Source organism: Bufo gargarizans, chromosome 3 (assembly GCF_014858855.1).
Source record: "Bufo gargarizans isolate SCDJY-AF-19 chromosome 3, ASM1485885v1, whole genome shotgun sequence".
Classification (NCBI taxonomy): Eukaryota; Metazoa; Chordata; class Amphibia; order Anura; family Bufonidae; genus Bufo; species Bufo gargarizans.
The window spans coordinates 293458618-293477511 of NC_058082.1; the positions used below are offsets into that span (position 1 = coordinate 293458618).

Consider the following 18894-nt stretch of genomic DNA (forward strand, 5'->3'; position numbering starts at 1 on the left):
CTTGGCTGCAAAAAGATGTCACACATGTGGTATCGCCGTACTCAGGAGAAGTTGGGGAATGTGTTTTGGGGTGTCATTTTACATATACCCATGCTGGGTGAGTGAAATATCTTGGCAAAAGACAACTTTTCCCTTTTGTATATATAAAAAAAAAAAAAAAAAAAAAAAAAAAAAAAAAAAAAAAAAGAAAAGTTGTCTTTTGCCAAGATATTTCTCTCACCCAGCATGGGTATATGTAAAATGACACCCCAAAACACATTCCCCAACTTCTCCTGAGTACGGCGATACTAGATGTGTGACACTTTTTTGCAGCCTAGGTGGGCTAAGGGACCCACATTCCAAAGAGCATCTTTTGGATTTTTACCGGTCATTTTTTACAGATTTTGATTGCAAAATACTTCTCACGCATATGGGCCCCTAAAATGCCAGGGCAGTATAACTACCCCACAAGTGACCCCATTTTGGAAAGAAGACACCCCAAGGTATTCCGTGAGGGGCATAATGAGTTCATGGAAGTTTTATTTTGTCACAAGTTAGTGGAATATGAGACATTGTAAGAAAATAATAAAATAAAATCATTTTCCGCTAACTTGTGACAAAAAATAAAAAGTTCTATGAACTCACTATGCCCATCAGCGAATACTTTAGGGTGTCATTTGTGGGGGTTTTCTACTGTCTGGGCATTGTAGAACCTCAGAAAACATGACAGGTGCTCAGAAAGTCAGAGCTGCTTCAAAAAGCGGAAATCCCTATTTTGTAAATGCTATAACTTTTACCCAAACTTTTTTTTTTTTTATCAAGGACATGTAGAACAATAAATTTAGCTAAAAATTTATATATGGATGTCGTTTTTTTGCAAAATTTGACAACTGAAAGCGAAGTCATTTTTTTGCAAAAAAAAAATAAAATCGTTAAATTCCGATTAATAACAAAAAAGTAAAAATGTCAGCAGCAATGAAATACCACCAAATGAAAGCTCTATTAGTGAGAAGAAAAGGAGGTAAAATTCATTTGGGTGGAAGGTTGCATGACTGAGCAATAAATGGTGAAAGTAGTGTAGTGCCAAAGTGTAAAACGTGGCCTGGTCATTAAGGGGGTTTCAGCTAGGGGGGGTGGGTTGAAGTTGTTAGTACTGCTTGTACTAGAGATAAAAGTTTGATTAGTAAAGGGGTTTTCTGGTAGTTAAATATTGATTGTCCATGCTCAATATCTGATCGGTGGGAGTCCAACTTGCAGCACACCTACCAGCTGTGTGAATAGATGTAGAGCTCTTAAATGTGCTGTGGCCTCTTCATAACTTACCAAATACAGCACTGCGGTCCCAGGTTTGAATCCGACCAAGGACATCTGCCTGGATTTTGTATGTTCTCCCCATGTTTGCGTGGGTTTCCTCCAACACTCGAAAGACATACTGATAGGGACCCTAGATTATCAGCCCCATTGGGGATAGCTCGATGCTAATGTCTGTAAAGCTGGAATATGTCAGCGATATTTAATTGCTTAAAAATAAATAAGTCACAGCTCTCTCACCACAAGGCAGGGCCCTGTTGGATTTAAAAATGCCATGTACTTTGTTCCCATTGAGGAGTGTGGCAATTGCTTATTCCCCACAAGGCATCCACATTTTTCATGGACCCATAGACTATATTAGGCATGATGGATCTGTGAACGCGGACAAATGGCGCATGTTTCCGTGCTAAATCACGGACGTGTGAATGAGGCATATAACTCATACATCAGTTTCCTGTGTTTTATAAAAACATACCCTAGGAATGTATGTCACTGCAAACGGGGAGTAATGAACACTGTACATATGCCATTTTTCATATGCTTAATGGTATACTTGCTGTCCTGTTTCAGGACCCCTGCCGATGAGCTGTTTGAGAAGGCAGCGGTACTAGCAGTAGCACTGCAGCCTTCCGCCTAAGAAAAGCTGAAAGAACGCCGACACGGTCATCATTCACGTGGCCTAGGAGCAGGAGGCCAAGCTGCAATACCAAACACAGCCGGTATACAATGTACAGTGATGTGCTTGGTAAGCTGCGAGAAAGCAGGAGGCGCTCAATGCCTTCTCAAAACAGCCGATTGGACCTCCGCCAATCAAGTACAGATTAACTGTCCAGAGGATAGGTCATCCGTAAAAATCCTGGAAAACCCCTTTAGGGTCCATTCACACGTCCGTTGTTTCTTTCCTGATCTGTTCCGGACGTGTGAATGGACCCTTAATATGCATTTTCATTTTATTTATAGTATAGTGTGCGAGAATTCTGGGGCTTAAAATGTCTTACAATTAGGGGTTCAGCAGTTTATAAGCAAGCAACAACTGGATGTGAAAGCTTTTTTATGCCCATTAGCACCTGCCAAAATCAATAGGACTAGGATTTCTTACACAACTTACTCCAGTGCACTTGTTAAGACTTGCATATGACATGCCAGTTTCAATAAATTACCCCTTAATGTGTCTAACCAGTGCTGAAAACATACCCATATAATGTGCCCACTGTTCTAAATAAAAAAACAGCCTTGTCTGCAACTCATGTAAAGTGATCATAGAACAAAGCTCCGCGATTAGGTACAAGTTGACACACCACCACTGAGAGCATCTGTGTATCACTGGGGGAGATTTATCAAAACTGTTGAAAAGGAAAACTGGCTTTGTTGCCCATATTAACCAATCAGATTACACCTTTCATTCTTGCAAGCTCCTTTAGAAAATGAAAGGATCAAGCCGATTGGTTGATATGGGCAACTAAGCCAGTTTTGATAAATCTCCACCAATGTGTCAGAAGTAGATCCATTCAGCATAAGCACTTCTTGAATACTTACACTGGTAAACCAAGTAAGAAATGTGCAAATAAAAAGCAAATATTTATTTAAAATTAAATACAATGTCAATATCACATTTCTACTTTAGCAACACAACAAAAATAGGCCAGAAATCCTATGATATTTGGTAAGATTTTATGTTGCATACTTAAAAACAACAAGTCCAAGATTGGTCCTACATGCCAGCAATAAAAAGATTCAGATAATTTCCATATTTCTTCAGAATGCAGGAGCTAGATTATTCTGGCTTGTGCAAATGCAGGCGTTAAGCAAAGAGTCCGAAATCTCCCAGCCACAGGACATGGGTGCACTAATGTTCTCCTTCTCTTCATCCGGATGGAATCCTTTCTGCAGGAGCTGAACAGCATCCCTGGAAATACAGGAGGGACAGGGTTAAGATTCACTTTAGTAAAAAAGTCTCCTTTCTAGAAGTAAATGTTCTTATACTCTTGTAACATGGTCTTGAGCCAGCCGAGTCCCATTACAAGCAATTCTACCCCAGCAGCGACTAATGGAATAGACAGCCAACTTGAGTAGCATTGTAACAAAGGCAGGGTACTTTGAATAATTTTTTGCCTCCCTTCCTTCATATTATTCAGACCCCTGTATCCTATTGGTACCATGTTCAGGGCTAAAACTTAAGGGGGGGGGGAAAAAAAAAAAAAAAAAAAAAGTGCAGACAAGGCCAGGTATATGTATTTATTAATGTCTACTAAGCCACATAACAATTGTTTATGTCTGTTCTCTAGTAAGGATTTATTCTTACCAAGCTGCCCGTGGCATGGCATAGTGAATGCAGGTTTGCTGAAAACCGTTGAATGTGGAGGATGCGGCCACTGTGTAAGCTCCCATGTTATCAAACAGGAGCCAGTCACCAACTTGAAGCTCTGGTAGCTGAAGATTATCTGCAATCTGATCTAAGCCATCACATGTTGGTCCCCACAAGCTGCTACTGTATAATGGCTGATCTGGAGACGGTTTCTGAAGGAAAAAACAGAAAAGCATTTAATTGACAAAAAAGTAGAAGTTTTCATGGTCCACAAAATATTTGAGGGTTTAAAAGGAACCTGTCACACTAAAAACAGTGCAACTTGTGGGCAGCAAGTAAGAAGCCGAGCAGATTGATATGTAGTTTTGTGGGAACAATTCTGTTAATCTTTTTACTTATTCATTACATTTCTACTCATTCCAGGCTTTGAAGTCAAGGAGGTGGTAGCTGACTGGCCATCAATAGAATGATAGGGAATTAATCTGCTGAGCTCCTCCTGTTCTATAGCATGCCGTCTACAGATTGTACTGCATTTTCATAGCAACAGGTTTCCTTTAAGGGGGGGGGGGGGGGGGGGTCACAGAATCATGAGAACAGGGGTTCCAGTTACCTGTGTGAAACTAGTAGTTGTGATGCTGTCATATGTGTTGCTCTACTATTCAAAGTCTATGGGATTGATGAGATAGCTAAGGATAATGCTATGCCATCTTCATTAGCCCCATAGATTTGAATAAAGTGGAATGCAACCAGTACTACACTGTAACAGAGGATCTCCATTCGCAAACAGCAGGGGGTCCCAGTGGTGGGGCCACCAGCAATTAGACATTTGTCAACTATCCTTTGGATAACAAAACTTTTTTTCCAGAATCAAAAAGAATCTGTCTGCACTTTTGACCAGGTTAATCTACTGACAATTGGTAGGGGCTGGGCTGACCAGAGCAGTATAAACATACCTTTCATGGAGCTTGCATCATCAGGAGTAGTGTGAATATGAACCTCTATTCTGACAGGTTCTGCTGCTTAGTGCCCAGAAGGTGGTTCTTCACTGAAGTGCCCTCTGCTTTAAGCCACTTCGAAGCCCTTCCCCTCTGGTGAGTGACAGCTGTAGCATCCAACCAGTAGACCACTACAGCTGTCACTCAAATCAGAGGGAAGAGGCTGAGAAACCGTCAGATCACTTCAGTGAAGCTCCACCTCCAAGGCACTTAAGGAGCAAACTAAAAGTTTCTCTCATTACATTGTGCATTTTCATATTAACGTTTTTCACTTCAATGGAGCTCAGCTGCTATACCAGATGCAACCCCTGGACATGTGTGGTGCAGTTTGTGGAAGAAAGCTGCCACTTTAAAAGGGGTTCTGCACTTTCAATTAACTGATGATCTATCCTCTTGATAGATCATCAGCTTCTGATCGGCAGGGGTCCGACACCCGGGACCCCCGCCGATCAGCTGTTTGAGAAGGCAGCGGCGCTCCAGCATCGCCGCGGCCTTCTCACAGTTTACCGCCGGGCCGCCCGCCCACTGACGTCACAACTTGTATCAACTACAGTGGGCGCGGCTAAGCTCCATTCAAGTGAACAGAGCTTAGCCGCACCCACTGTAGTTACAAGTAGTGACGTCAGTGGGCGGGCGGCCCGGCGGTAAACTGTGAGAAGGCTGCGGCGCTGCTGGAGCGCCGCTGCCTTCTCAAACAGCTGATCGGCGGGGGTCCCGGGTGTCGGACCCCTGCCGATCAGAAGCTGATCTATCCAGAGGATAGATCAGTTAATTGAAAGTGCAGAACCCCTTTAAGCTATATAGGTCTTTTACATCTTGGAGTAGTTTACATGGTTGTTTTTTTCACTTTCACTACAACTATACCTTGTGAAGAATGGGTTTTGGATGAGCATGGTCAAAGAAGATGCAGTTAAATGATCCATAAACGCCATCATTAACATAATACATGATGTTCTTGTTAGGATAGTTTTCTTCATCTAAAAAGGAAAGTGAATAATAAAAAATAAAAGTGAGTGAACTGCACATCTTAACTGAATATGACTGGTATCTTCAGTAGAAATAAATGTGTTCAGCATCAGTATTTTCTTGTGATGCTTTATTAACTGGCTATCCACTTTAGGATCCCCTCCCCCCATTACACTTTTATCTCTTAGGAGATAGTCTAGAGACTGTCCAAACTGGTCAACCCCTTTAATTAGGTCATTTCTATAACATTCCAACAAATTTTATATTACACTAGTAATTCAGCACATTTGAGAGATTTTCATACATTTTGCAAGGGTATGGGTATATTTCTTTGCCAGTGTACACAGATTCAAGGGGTTTTCTGGGATTTTAAAAATTGATGACCTATCGTTGTATTATTTATGCTGCCCTTGCCAGGTTTCCAAAAAGGGGAATTCATCAGGAGCTGGCATAAACAATTGCGGAAATCTACGACATCTGAGCTGCTGTAGATTTGAGTCTGGGACATTGAGTGCTGGAGGATCCATTTTACTTAGGACAAGGCCTGTACTTTGTCAAATTAAAATGCCTCCTCTGACAAGGCAGGACCCAGAAAAAAAGAAAAATGGGGAGTGGCCTGCAGCCAAGTGGAGAGGACGGCTTCCTAGGGGGCTCCTACACCGGAGCCCATCAAACCCGTTCTGAAGGCTCCACCGACACAGAAAACCTACAGTTGGGTCTAGTAGTCCAGCCGCTGCAAAAATGAGACCTTCCCGAAATCCTGTGGACCTCTGACAGCCGAACTACAGCTGCGGTCTAGTGAGCCCCATCAATCTCCAGCCTCAATTTCTGGGACACAAAAACCAGACAGACACAGAAGTGGCGCCCTGCACACGCAGACAAAGGATCCCACCTGGCCAGGGGAGCCACTGCTCGTCTAACACATTTTGTGGAGCTGGCTGCGTTCTGACCTACAAATATCCCTGTGAGACAGTCAAGTACATCCGGACATCTTAGGAGATTTTACCCAACAAAAGGAGCCGAGTGTGCGCTCCACATGCCGTAGTGGCCTCCACTTACTGACACCTCCATTGCGCTGAGAAAAGAGCAGTTCCTGAACCCACCACAAGCAAGTTCAGGAGGCGAGAGACAAATGAGGGGACAGACCCCCGGGAGCGGGACATCTCGCATGGCCGTATTTTAACAGCGCACTTATCTAAAACAGTGCCTGCAGTTGGAAGGGGGACATGCTCCCTAAAACATACGACCCAGAAAGCTTCACCCAACATTACCCCTGGGTCAGTGGCAATAGGCCACGAGACACACACATGGGCTGCTGGGATGTATAGCCGAGTCCCAATTTCTCTCCGTGGCGCAGACTCCATCCATACAGCACAGCATTTGGCCAGCAGCAGCACACAAACCTGCCCAATGCCACCTACACAGGGAGGAGAACATAGTTACTACAGCAGCCATAAAACAAGGCTGCATCCTCACCATTGAGACCTGCATTCCCCCATACTAGTTTTAATCTTTTGATGTCAAACTCTGAGGGTGACATTACACCACCCAATCTCTCCCCTAGATATGCTCCTTCACTCTTCCGAAGAGGACTTCAACCATGCTTCTAATGTGGCACAGGAAGTCTCTTGGGTTCTTCTACCTCTGACAAAAGATTGGAGGTACTTTATTCCTCTATCAACTCTGCCCTACAACTGATCCCCACAAACTCTCAAAAAAGCTCAGACTTTGAGACTACGCACACAGCCCAGAAGATAACCATATCTAATCTGGAACGCACCATAGCAAAATGCAGAGAAAGTCAGCATTAACCACTAAACTAGAAGACCTTGAAAATAGAGATCGCCGCAACAACCTCAGATTCATAGGTGTCCCAGAGAACATCGTGGGAGAGGACATTCTCACAAACATCACTGTAGACCTACACACAGCACTGGGCCTGGAACTGTTGACAAACTACACATTAAAATGGGCACACAGAATTGGACCACCTAAACCAGCTGTGATGGATAACCCAAAACCTCACCCAGTGATCGCAAAATACCTGAATTGGGCGATCAAAGAGCAGATCTTGAACACCTATCAGTGCCAACACAGCCTGAAAAATACGAGGCCATTCTATTCTTTCAAGAATTTTCGGCATCAGTCTCCTAAAAACGGAGATCATTCAACCCAATATGCCAAAGCCTCTACGATAGCTGGAAACGAGTCACCCTGATCTATCCAGCAAAATGACTGGTACTGGAGATAGGCAGACCACTCATCTTTGAAGACCCACACGATGCCCAACGCCACTTTCAATTGGATCATTACAACTGAAACCTGTTCCATCATACTGGGAGGGTCTCTTACACATGATCCCACTAACATGGGAGACCACACCACACCCGCAGAAGAAGATTGAGGGAAACAGCCTCAACTTTACTGAGGCTCACCTTAATAGGCAAATGTTTCTATGGTTTGTCTTTACGGCCCATTAAAACACCTAGTTATTTTTCTCCAGGCATTCGGCTGCGGCGCGCGGACCCTGAGCACTCAGTCTCGGTGTTCCACCTCAATTCCATGTTGCTGCTGGGATGTCAGTCACGACACTTTTGACCTCAGGATGTTGATGTAGAAGTTCAATCACACACACAGAAATACTGATGACAGACTCCCTTTAAATTGATATCCTGGAACGTGGCGGGCCTTAACCCAATTAAACGTAAAAAGATCCTCACCCACTTAAAACGAACAAGAGGAGATATAATATTCTTACAGGAAGCTGAGAAGTTTGGGGGGGGGGGGGGGTTTGATCGAGGAGGAATTGGGATAGAGGGGGCAGATATTTACTGCTGCGAATACAAATAGCAGGGGAAGTCACACATATGCCCCTAATCAAACAAATAGATTTCTTTGCTAGGCTCCAGGCCCCTTTTACCCAGTTCAGGTCTCAACCTAATCATAGGGGGAGACTAACACTACCATATACCCATTATTAGATAACTACTTAACAAGCCACCTAGAACGTCCTCTAGAGATCTCACTAACTTAATGGAAGCAGTCTCATTATGTGACCCATGGAGAACACAACCCAACCTGAGAATATACTTTATTCTGCAACACATGCTAGTTTCTCAAGCCTCAACTACTTAACATCAGCATCTTTTCCACTGTCATTGACACCTCAATCATGGCAATTACAATTTTGGATCATGCACTTATTACCATGACCATACAGGGCCTAGAACCACAAATCAGAACTAGGTTATGGAAATTTCTCATGTCTCTACATGATCTCCTCACCTAATAAAACCCCAGGTCCTGACAGACTATGCAATTACAAAATGCTCAACCCCAAGATCATCCCTATACTAACTCAACTATACAATACCACATACACCCAACATGCCATGGTAGACCTGTTTCTAGACTCTAAGACAATATTGATTCTCAAACCCAACAAAGACACAGCACTGCCACAATCATAGACCCATATCCCTTTTGAATAGCAACTACAAATTCCTGGCGAAAATTGTATCTACTAGACTACAAAACATTCTACCCAGAATCATACACCCATCTCAGAGGATTCATTAAATCTAGACAATTAAAAATATCAGGGCAGCTATAGCCGCCACCCTTGAGACACAGGATAGTAACCCTCTTACTCTATTACCAAGTCTTGATGCTGAAAAGGCGTTCGACAAAGTGTCATGGCCTTTTCTGAATGCTGCTCTCAGACAGTTTGGCCCCATATTCTCTGATTTTATTAGCCATTTACAATAAGATGTCCGCACCACACTCACAGTAAGTTATACCCCCCCCCCCCCCCCCCCCCCATTTAGTCAGTTTTTGGCACCAGGCAAGTATGCCCCCTACTTTTTAACATTGCTTTAGACCCCTTACACCATTTACAACCACTTGGCCCCTCTCCCCAAGATAACTGTCCAATTGCCTTGGCGGCATTTGCCGAAGATATATTGTTAATTATTACAGACTTCTACAAACATTACAAGACCTTATAGATGTCGGACAGTTTTCAGGTTACACCCTTAACCTGGATAAATCTGAAGCTCTGCTCCTTAAAAGGGCCTACAAAACTGAGATGGACTGCTCATTTTCCCTTTCAATGGCTCTCACTCTATCATACCTGGTGGGTACAGATCACCAGATAATCTGGTAAGCTATACAATGCAAACATTACACCTTATATACGTACTCTGAAGGACATGCTAGCAACATCTCTTTGTCTTACATGGGACAGGCATACCTTCTCATAACAGGCTGGGAAATGTCACCATTTTATCTTCTACACTCCTTACTAATATACTTATGCCTCAGAGATGAAAAATTAACTACTTACTGTAAATTCATTTGGTATGGTCATCGCCCTAAAATACCCCATGTATTTTACAACAACCTAGGGGGGGGGGGGGGGGGAACAAGCCCACATTTCCAAGCAGGGTCACCCCATAGGGATTTCTACGATTGGCACAAGAGGACTAACCCCAATTAGAGTCACTTGGTGGAACACACACACACACACACACAACCCTCACTTTGGAAGATCTTAAATCTAAATCCCCTAACATTCATTTCAATTTCTTCACCTATCTCCAGAAACGACTGCCTAACTTAACCCCAACCCTACAGGCCTCCCTCATACATACTCCTACCCTAAGGAGACACCACTAGTTACTATAAATTCTTACACACCTCTTTGGACTACGGAAAAGGTGAATGGGCAATAACTAAATGGCTTAAAGACATCCTGCAATAACGATGTCCACCCTATATCAGGCTCTGGAACGCAATCTTTGTTATTTGCCATCTATCAGTTACAGGGAGATGACCCTACAGATTTATCACCAGGCATATATCTCTCCAGTTTGGGGCCACCATATGGGAGTCTTTGAATCTGACAACTGCTTCCATACAGAGGCAGGAGCAGACATTTTTTTTTCATTGTTCATGGCTGTGCCCGGTGATACAATCTTTCTGGTATAAAATTCACACATTCACCACCCCCCATCTGACATCAGCAGCACCTCTGGATCCTATATGGCCCATCTTTGGGTATATTGACCTGTTTATTACACGTGTACCCCTGGCAGTAGGAAACTATTATGTCTGCTGGCAGCCCCCACTGTTTAAGTTATTTTTTGAGAAAGTCTCCTTCTTAATGAAGATTGACTGGGTAGAGGCATCTTCCAGGAAAGATATACATGTGAAAATTTTTTGCATGTTGGGAGAGTTTCATAAATATATTGCCACTCCAGGTTAGAAAATGCATTCAGGATTGTTTCCAACTCACTTCCTTGGATCAGACATGTATCTTATTAAACAATCAGCCGATCTCAGAGATTAATTCTACTTGAGGGCTCAGTGGTGGTTCCTGCGCGTCACGTGCCTGGAATTTAACTCCACTGACTGGAGGAGAGGTGAATAGGTTGGGCTATTGTTAAGTTTTATGCACCTTGCGGTTTGAAGGGAACCAAGGTCTGGTTTCTACATTACTAATCCTCCGCCCCTCTTTCTAAAAAACAACTTTTCCCCTGGAAGACATCACATTATCTTGGCAGATCTGTTTACTTTCTCCCCTTCTTGATTTCCTTGGGTATAAGCATAACTGATGTGGTACATGCTATGTACACAGAACGGCTGTCCAGAAATAAAGATTCTCTATGGTGCTAAGCCATCACTAGTCCTATACAGAGGAGGGGATTGCTGCATGTAAATGCAGTCCTCACCTCCTCTGATGAGCAGGCCCTTGTAAAGTGGCCTTTAGAAACAGACAGATTTACTGAAGTACCAGCATAACAAGGAGATAAGAGTGCTCAGTTAGTTTCCATTAGAAACCTGTGGGATCTGCAGAGGGTGCTAGCTGAAAGCTTTTGTATTAAGACAATACTGTACTGGAACCTACCATCTGATCCAGAGCTGTCCAAGCACACTTCCTTCTTAGCAATGATGTTAACAGCCAGAGAGAAAGCGGATGCTACATAGTATCTTCCAGGTTCAGCAATGATCTCCACAGCTGAGCCTTCAGGGAAATATAGGTCTAGCGCTGGGTTTATTGCAGCAGCCATCTGTTTGAGAGACATTTTCTATTAGTTTTCCCACAAATTGGTTCAGAGCCACAGTATTTCCTTCAAAACTGTATCAATCTACCACTATATTATTACCTCTTCAAAATGAACTCTTAAATCATCTGTCCCAGGGAAGCCCCCGCCGATATCCAACAGCCACATCTTGTAACCAAACTCTGATGCCATTTCAAAAACCATCCTGGCATCTGAAATAGACTGCACATATGCTTTGGGATCCGTACAGCCGCTCCCCACGTGGAAACTGAAACAAAACATTTAACTGTTAGGTACAGGCAAAATGGCCCAGTGTGACTGGACCTGCGAAAGGAATCATGTACCTGAACCCAGACGCTGAGTTTTGGCTCCTATGCTCCCTCACCGCCTCTGCATATCACCAGTGTCCCCACAGCAACATCCAATTTGGTGCAGGCCATATGGCTTGACACATGGGGAACATGTTATGGATGTTGATGTGGGGAGACAGAGGTGGCAGGGAAGTGAAGGATCGGAAGGAAGGGGTGAAGAGGGAAATCAGGTAAATCCGATTCCCTCCGTAGGTTTGGCTACGGTAGTGGGTCTGCCAGAAAGGCCCTAAAGCAGGCATGCTCAACCCGCGGCCCTCCAGCTGTTGCAGAACTACAACTCCCATAATTCCCCGACAACCTACAGAAGGGCATTGTGGGAGTTGTAGTTTTACAACAGCTGGAGGGCCACAGGTTGAGCATCCCTGCCCTAAAGGGTAAACAACCTCTTTAAAGCCAGATCCACACATGGTGGAATTGCACTACAAATCCTTGGCAAGTTACAGAATACATGCGAATGGGATTTTACCACCACCTGCATGTAGCAGAAACATGCTGCAAATTTACAAATCCACAGATTGTTGCAGGAAAAGCTACACACTTTCATCCTATGACAAAATCTGCTGCATATGTAGCACATGGATCCCGTCAGTCATTGTGGATTTGCTGCAAAATAGACTGTCTGGACCCTAACAGGCAGGGACACCATCACTGAAGCCTAGGAGCTGTACTAGTATATACAAGAACTCATGGAAATACAACTTACCTAACACCAATCACATCAACGTTTAGATTCTTAGCCATTTCAAGAAGGTGCCTGCATGATTTTAACGGAGCCCCAAATTTCACACTAAGTCTGGCAGAAGACTTGGAGTCATCCGTAGCTATGCGGAGTACCATCCTATAAACAGTAAATGGTCAGTTAGGGCTTGGACGTTCTAGACAGGTCTCACAACAAACTGATGGCTGCTTGGCAACATGCACATACTTGGCATTTGGGTGGTTTCGTGACACTTTGGACAGCTCCACTTCATTGTCAAAAGTCATCATCTGGACTCCATTCTTGGCAGCAAATTTAATCTGGGAAATCTGCTTACAAGGGTTGGCATAAATTATGTTTTCTGGCTTCACACCTATGCCTTGGACCAATTCAATTTCTGCCTGCAGAGATACAGAATAGCACATTATATCTGCAGATACGATAGAATACCAGAAACTCTTATCGCATGGAAGTCTGTCATTACCTTGCTGGCGCAGTCAAATCCTGCCCCTAGTTCTGCCAGGATCTGGACTACTCCTCTGCTGCTGTTACACTTCATGGCGTAGAAAGGCTTCACACGTGGCAGAGCTTTGAGAAAACGCAGATGCTTCCTTACTACATCCCCCAAATCCGCAACAAAGAAGGCATCCCTGTCATCCTGAAAAATACAAAGAACACAACATATAGAAAAATGTGCACATTCAGTAAAAAAAAAAAAAAAAAAAAAAAAAAAAGTGATGCGCTACAAGGTACTTACAGTCTGTGAGACGTCATTAATAATTTCCTCCATCAGGTCTCTGGCCACAAAGCCTTCCTCCACCATGGTGAAGTCAGACTCCTGGATGTACTTGGGCATTTTTACGTTCTAATGTGGTCCTGCTGACCTCGCCAAATAACGTTGTTTAGAAGTATGCAACAAGCTGGAATAATGATAGGATTGAAAATGCTGAAAACTACATAAAACCTGTAAATTACATAGCAGAGGCTTCTATTTATAGAAAATATTACACAACATTGTTCTGGTTTCCATATTCATCTTGAAATATAACCACCAACATTGTACAATCACAACTTTATCTTGACATTACTGCAGATATGACAGGGCAAAGTGATCTAATCAGGTGATGGCAGGGAGCATCCTTGTGTAACGTTACAAGTCACAGACTAAGGCCGAATGCACACGGCCATGTTTCACGGCCGTCAGCGGTCTGTGGAACCACGGGCTGGATTCCTGCTGAGAGCAGGAGCGTACGGCGTCATTGGTTGCTATGACGCTGTGCGCTCCCTGCTGCTGCAGTACAGTAATACACTGGTATGATCTATACCAGTGCATTACTGTGGCGGCAGCAGGGAGCGCACGGTGTCATAGCAACCAGTGACGCCGTACACTCCTGCTCTCAGCAGGAATCCAGCCTGTGGTTCCATGGACCGCTCATGGCCGTGTGCATTCGGCCTAATCCTGAGGAGACGGGCACTGGCCAATGATGCATCCTTACGAAGAGTTAAGGATCAAACTGGAGGGCTGAAGTGCAGATATGGGCAAATGGCAAAGCTAAAAGTTTTTTTTATTCCTTAGTTTCTTATTCACATAATTTGTATGTTTCTTTTTCTTGTTTATGAATCTTAGGGAGAACTTATAACCAGCAATAAAATAAGTTGCAGTGAGGTCCTTAAAGGGGTTGTCCCACTTTGCTTTTTTAATCTTATCAGCAGTAGATGTCCTGATAACTTCCTGGTTCTCAGGCAGTTGAGTGAAGGCCACGCCTCCTCATGACTCACCCTGCGTGCTCGTTCATGTGTATGAGGTCATCCACATGGAGCCGTATGTGAGGTCCCGCCCCCCCCCCCAGTATAATAAACATTGAGTGCGGCCACCCCCCCCCCCCAGTATAATATACATTCAGTGCGGCCACCCCCCCCAGTATAATATACATTCAGTGCGGCCGCCCCCCCCCCAGTATAATATACATTCAGTGCGGCCGCCCCCCCCCAGTATAATATACATTCAGTGCGGCCACCCCCCCCCCAGTATAATATACATTCAGTGCGGCCACCCCCCCCCCAGTATAATATACATTCAGTGCGGCCACCCCCCCCCCAGTATAATATACATTCAGTGCGGCCACCCCCCCCCCAGTATAATATACATTCAGTGCGGCCACCCCCCCCAGTATAATATACATTCAGTGCGGCCACCCCCCCCCCAGTATAATATACATTCAGTGCGGACCCCCCAGTATAATATACATTGGTGGCGCAGTGGGAAGTGCCAATGAGGGTTAAAAAAATAAATAAAAAATTAACTCACCTCCTCCAATTGTTCGCGCAGCTGCCGGTCTCCTGTTCTATCTTTAGGACCTGTGAAAGGACCTTTGGTGACATCACTGTGGTCATCACATGGTACATCATATGATCCATCACCATGGTAATGGACCATGTGATTAGCTCAGTGACGTCACCAAAGGTCCTTTCACAGGTCCTAAAGATAGAACAGGAGACCGGCAGCTGCGCGAACAATTGGAGGAGGTGAGTTAATTTTTTATTTATTTTTTTAACCCTCATTGGCACTTCCCACTGCGCCACCAATGTATATTATACTGGGGGGGTCCGCACTGAATGTATATTATACTGGGGGGGGGGTGGCCGCACTGAATGTATATTATACTGGGGGGGGTGGCCGCACTGAATGTATATTATACTGGGGGGGGGGGGTGGCCGCACTGAATGTATATTATACTGGGGGGGGGGGGGGGTGGCCGCACTGAATGTATATTATACTGGGGGGGGGGGGGGCGCACTGCGCCACCAATGTTAATACAAATGCAGGAGGTGGGTGCCGGAGTGAAATAGCCGGCACCCGACCTCTATGATAGGGGGCTGCGATCAGCGGCAGTTAACCCCTAAGGTCCCGCTCCCTGTCATAGAGGTCGGGTGCCGGCTATTTGATTCCGGCACCCGCCTGCTGTATTTGCGCATGCGCGCGCGTACTTGTAGGAATGGAGAGGCGGCCCGAGTACTTGTTCAGCCGTTGTGCGCAGGCGCGGCACAGCGATGCGGCCGGACGAAAGAGGCCGTATCCATGGGATACAGAAAACAACAAAGGAATCGCTTTACATGATTTTTTGAATGAAAGGTAGCTTTTGGATAATAACATGGATAGGAAGATATGTTGTGTGGGGGTAAATAGATTAGATAAAACCTATTTTATGAAGTGGGACAACCCCTTTAAGTAAAAATCTGTATGAAGACAGAAAAGACTGGCACACAAGTGTGACTAATAGGGTTAAATGGTTCAGGCCACTGATCTCACACTGTCAACATATAAAGGGCGGTGCCCCACATCATATGCAGTTTAGTTAACTGGCCGAAACCGGTTCTGAGCACAAGAACTGGCATCAAAGTAAGCAGATATTCAGATCAACAGAGCGTCTAAGTAACTGGGGTTTTTAACTAAATAAATTTTATCAACTGATCTCACACTGCTAACAGAGGGTGATGCCCCACATCACATGCAGTTGAGTTCAGCCTGGCCCAAATCTTACTGGCATCAAGTGGGCAGACAGATACTTTTCACTGGTCTGAACAGGTTTTGCCGAGTTTACATTTGTGTTTTCTGTTTTTCTGTTACACCGATGGAACATTGTGATGGTGCTTTACATTCAGTTATAGTTTTAGGGTACTCTCACACTAGTGTTAAAAGTTTTCCAATATAGAGTTTCGTCCTAGGGGCTCAATACTGAAAAAAAATAATGATCAATTTAAGCCTAATGTATTCTGAGTGGAGAGCATTCCGTTCAGGATGCATCAGCTCAGTCCCTCTTATGGTATTTGGCTGGAGAACATACCACAGCATGTTGCGATATTTTCTCCATCCAAGAGTCCGGAACACTTACTGGATCTGGCATTGTTTTCCATTGAAATGCATTAATGCCAGATCAGCACCAAGTGTTCCAGAAAAACAGATCTGGTTTTCCGGTCTGTGCAGACCTTTAAAACGTGAGAGAATAAATACCGGATGACACCAGAGAGACGGATCAGTTATTGCAATGCATTTGTAAGACGGATCCACATCCTGATCCGTTTGCATACGGATTTCCAGGTCCGGCAGACAGTTCTAGCGACGGAACTGCATGCTGGATTCTAACAACGCTAGTGTGAAAGTAGCCTTACCACATTTTCTTACCGATGTCAGTTCTTGTGTGGTATTTTGTAGGGATCGACCGATATTGATTTTTTAGAACCGATACTCTGGGAACTTTATCCGATGGCAATAATTTATACCGATATTCTGTGAATTCTCATTTATTGTTAACGTGTAGTTTTTTGTTTTGTAAATCTCTCATTTATACTTTTTTTTTTTTTGTTTTTACTACCTTTTAGCCTCCTTAGGGCCTAGAACCCTTGACCTATGCACCCTGATAGATCTCCAGCAGAGTGAATAGGACTTCACACTGTCCTTGCTGCCCTGTGCACACAGCAGCAGGGAGCTGCCTATGGCAGCCAGGGCTTCGGTAACGTCCTGGCTGCCATGGAAACCGATCGGAGCCCCAGGATTACACTGCTGGGGCTCAGATGAGAACTGCCACTGAGGAGGAGGGGGAGAGGGGACCCTGTGGACACTTCCACCAATGATTAATCCTGGGGGCTTGGGTGCAGGGGCACACTGCCACCAATGAAGATACCTCTCATTAGTTCATATACAGGAGGCAGGAGCTGGCTGCAGAATCACATAGCCGGCTCCCGACCTTTATGACAAGTAGCTGCAATCTGCGGTAGTTAACACTTCAGGTGCCGCACCTGAGGGGTTAACTGCTGCAGATCGCAGCTACAGCTCAGAGGTCAGGAGCCGGCTATGTGATTCGTTATCAGAATATCGGCAAAATAGATACCAATAGCTTTCAAAATCCGGAATACTGGCAGATAGTATCGGTAAAACAGATAATCGGTTGATCCCTAGTATTTTGTATTATGTGTAATGCCTGACTATTCTGGACAGTAATCAGACTGACGACATCACACAATGCAAAATACAACACAAAGAACGAGCATCAATGTGAGAAGAACACAATAACTGAATACAAAGCACCATCACAATGTTCCTTCAGTGGAACAAAAACCATAAACACATATTAACCCAGCAAAACCTGCCTAGATCAGGGACCTGTCCATCGGCCCACTGATGCCAGTTCTTGAGCTCAGCCTGGCCCGGACAGGTTCTAGGTACAACTGCACACGATACAGGGCACCACCCTCACTGGCCAGAACTCATTTAACCTTTTCAATCACACTTGTGCCAACTTTGATGCCCAATCATTTCTGTTGTCATTGCTTTCAACTGATTTTACTTCAGGACCACTCACTGCAACTTATTCCATTACTACTGACCAGTTGTTCCCAAAATCCATAAAAATAATCCAAATGTTGTGAATTAGAAACGGACTTCAGCCTGGTGAATGAGGCGGTGGTAGCAGGAAACAGAATGGTCCCTACATGTACCCCGTCCTTACCTCCTATCAGAAGGCCCAGGGAGGCGCTCCTCTCAGCCCCGGATTTGCGTCGTCGCCAGTGGCGTCTGGTAGTCTCTGCAGGAAGAACACAGCAGTGAGAACGAGCAGTGCGGCATCAGGCGGCAGCCTCCACAAGGCGCCCTCCTCAAGGCTCACCTTAACATGCATTTACACGGCCGCTTCCCATGGGTGGTGGCAGTAAGAATAGCCGTAGACTCGTCCTCCTCAAGGTGCGCTACTGAAAATCTCTTGACTCTCAGCTGCGCAGCTCGTTTATATAGTGACGGAGCCTCCCGTGATGTCACGTGTCCAGGCAACACTGCATTCTACGATTCCCGTCTCTAACCACGCCCACTTCCAGATACATTACCTCATGATACTACAAAGTGCGGGGGTCTGGGAATGTTCCTGTTCTCGCAGCGTAAATCACGTGATTATGACCAATCAGCAAACTGTCACGTGATTATGTATACGCAAACTGGAAGAGGGGAAGAGGAATTGCCCAACACCCTGAGCTGTCCACCATTGCTTTGTTTGGTCTAGAAAGAGAGGACAGGACAGTAGTGGAGCATTGACTCCCTATCTGTAAATTCTCTGATGTTTCAGCTTCACAAATATCTGCAGTGTGTTAACATATCCTAAAGGAGTTATCCATCTTTCTTTTTTCACAGCTTCTTTGGAAAATGAAAGGAGGAATC

The 18894-nt window shown here is 44.6% G+C and overlaps 1 protein-coding gene across 1 annotated transcript; it reads right to left on the reverse strand.

The window, feature by feature from the left end:
- Positions 1 to 2849: 2849 nt before the first annotated feature.
- Positions 2850 to 18569, reverse strand: AZIN2 (antizyme inhibitor 2). The gene is made up of 11 exons (XM_044286426.1): positions 18353 to 18569; positions 18197 to 18271; positions 13447 to 13609; positions 13174 to 13347; positions 12918 to 13090; positions 12696 to 12830; positions 11724 to 11889; positions 11465 to 11627; positions 5455 to 5567; positions 3593 to 3807; positions 2850 to 3196 (listed from the first exon to the last, which is right to left on the reverse strand). The coding sequence occupies exons 3-11, from the start codon at positions 13543 to 13545 to the stop codon at positions 3046 to 3048; spliced, it is 1389 nt and encodes a 462-aa protein (XP_044142361.1). The 5' UTR covers positions 13546 to 13609; positions 18197 to 18271; positions 18353 to 18569; the 3' UTR covers positions 2850 to 3045.
- Between the last annotated feature and the right edge of the window lie 325 nt (positions 18570 to 18894).

Bases quoted from the DNA above. Each gene is read 5' to 3' on its own strand.
- AZIN2 (XM_044286426.1), bottom strand. From the start codon at position 13,545: ATGCCCAAGTACATCCAGGAGTCTGACTTCACCATGGTGGAGGAAGGC. The intron at 12,831-12,917 runs GTATGTGCATGT...TACTGTTTATAG, and splicing joins CGAAACCACCCAAATGCCAA to GATGGTACTCCGCATAGCTA. The intron at 3,197-3,592 runs GTAAGAATAAAT...CTGTATTTCCAG, and splicing joins GCCATGCCACGGGCAGCTTG to GGATGCTGTTCAGCTCCTGC.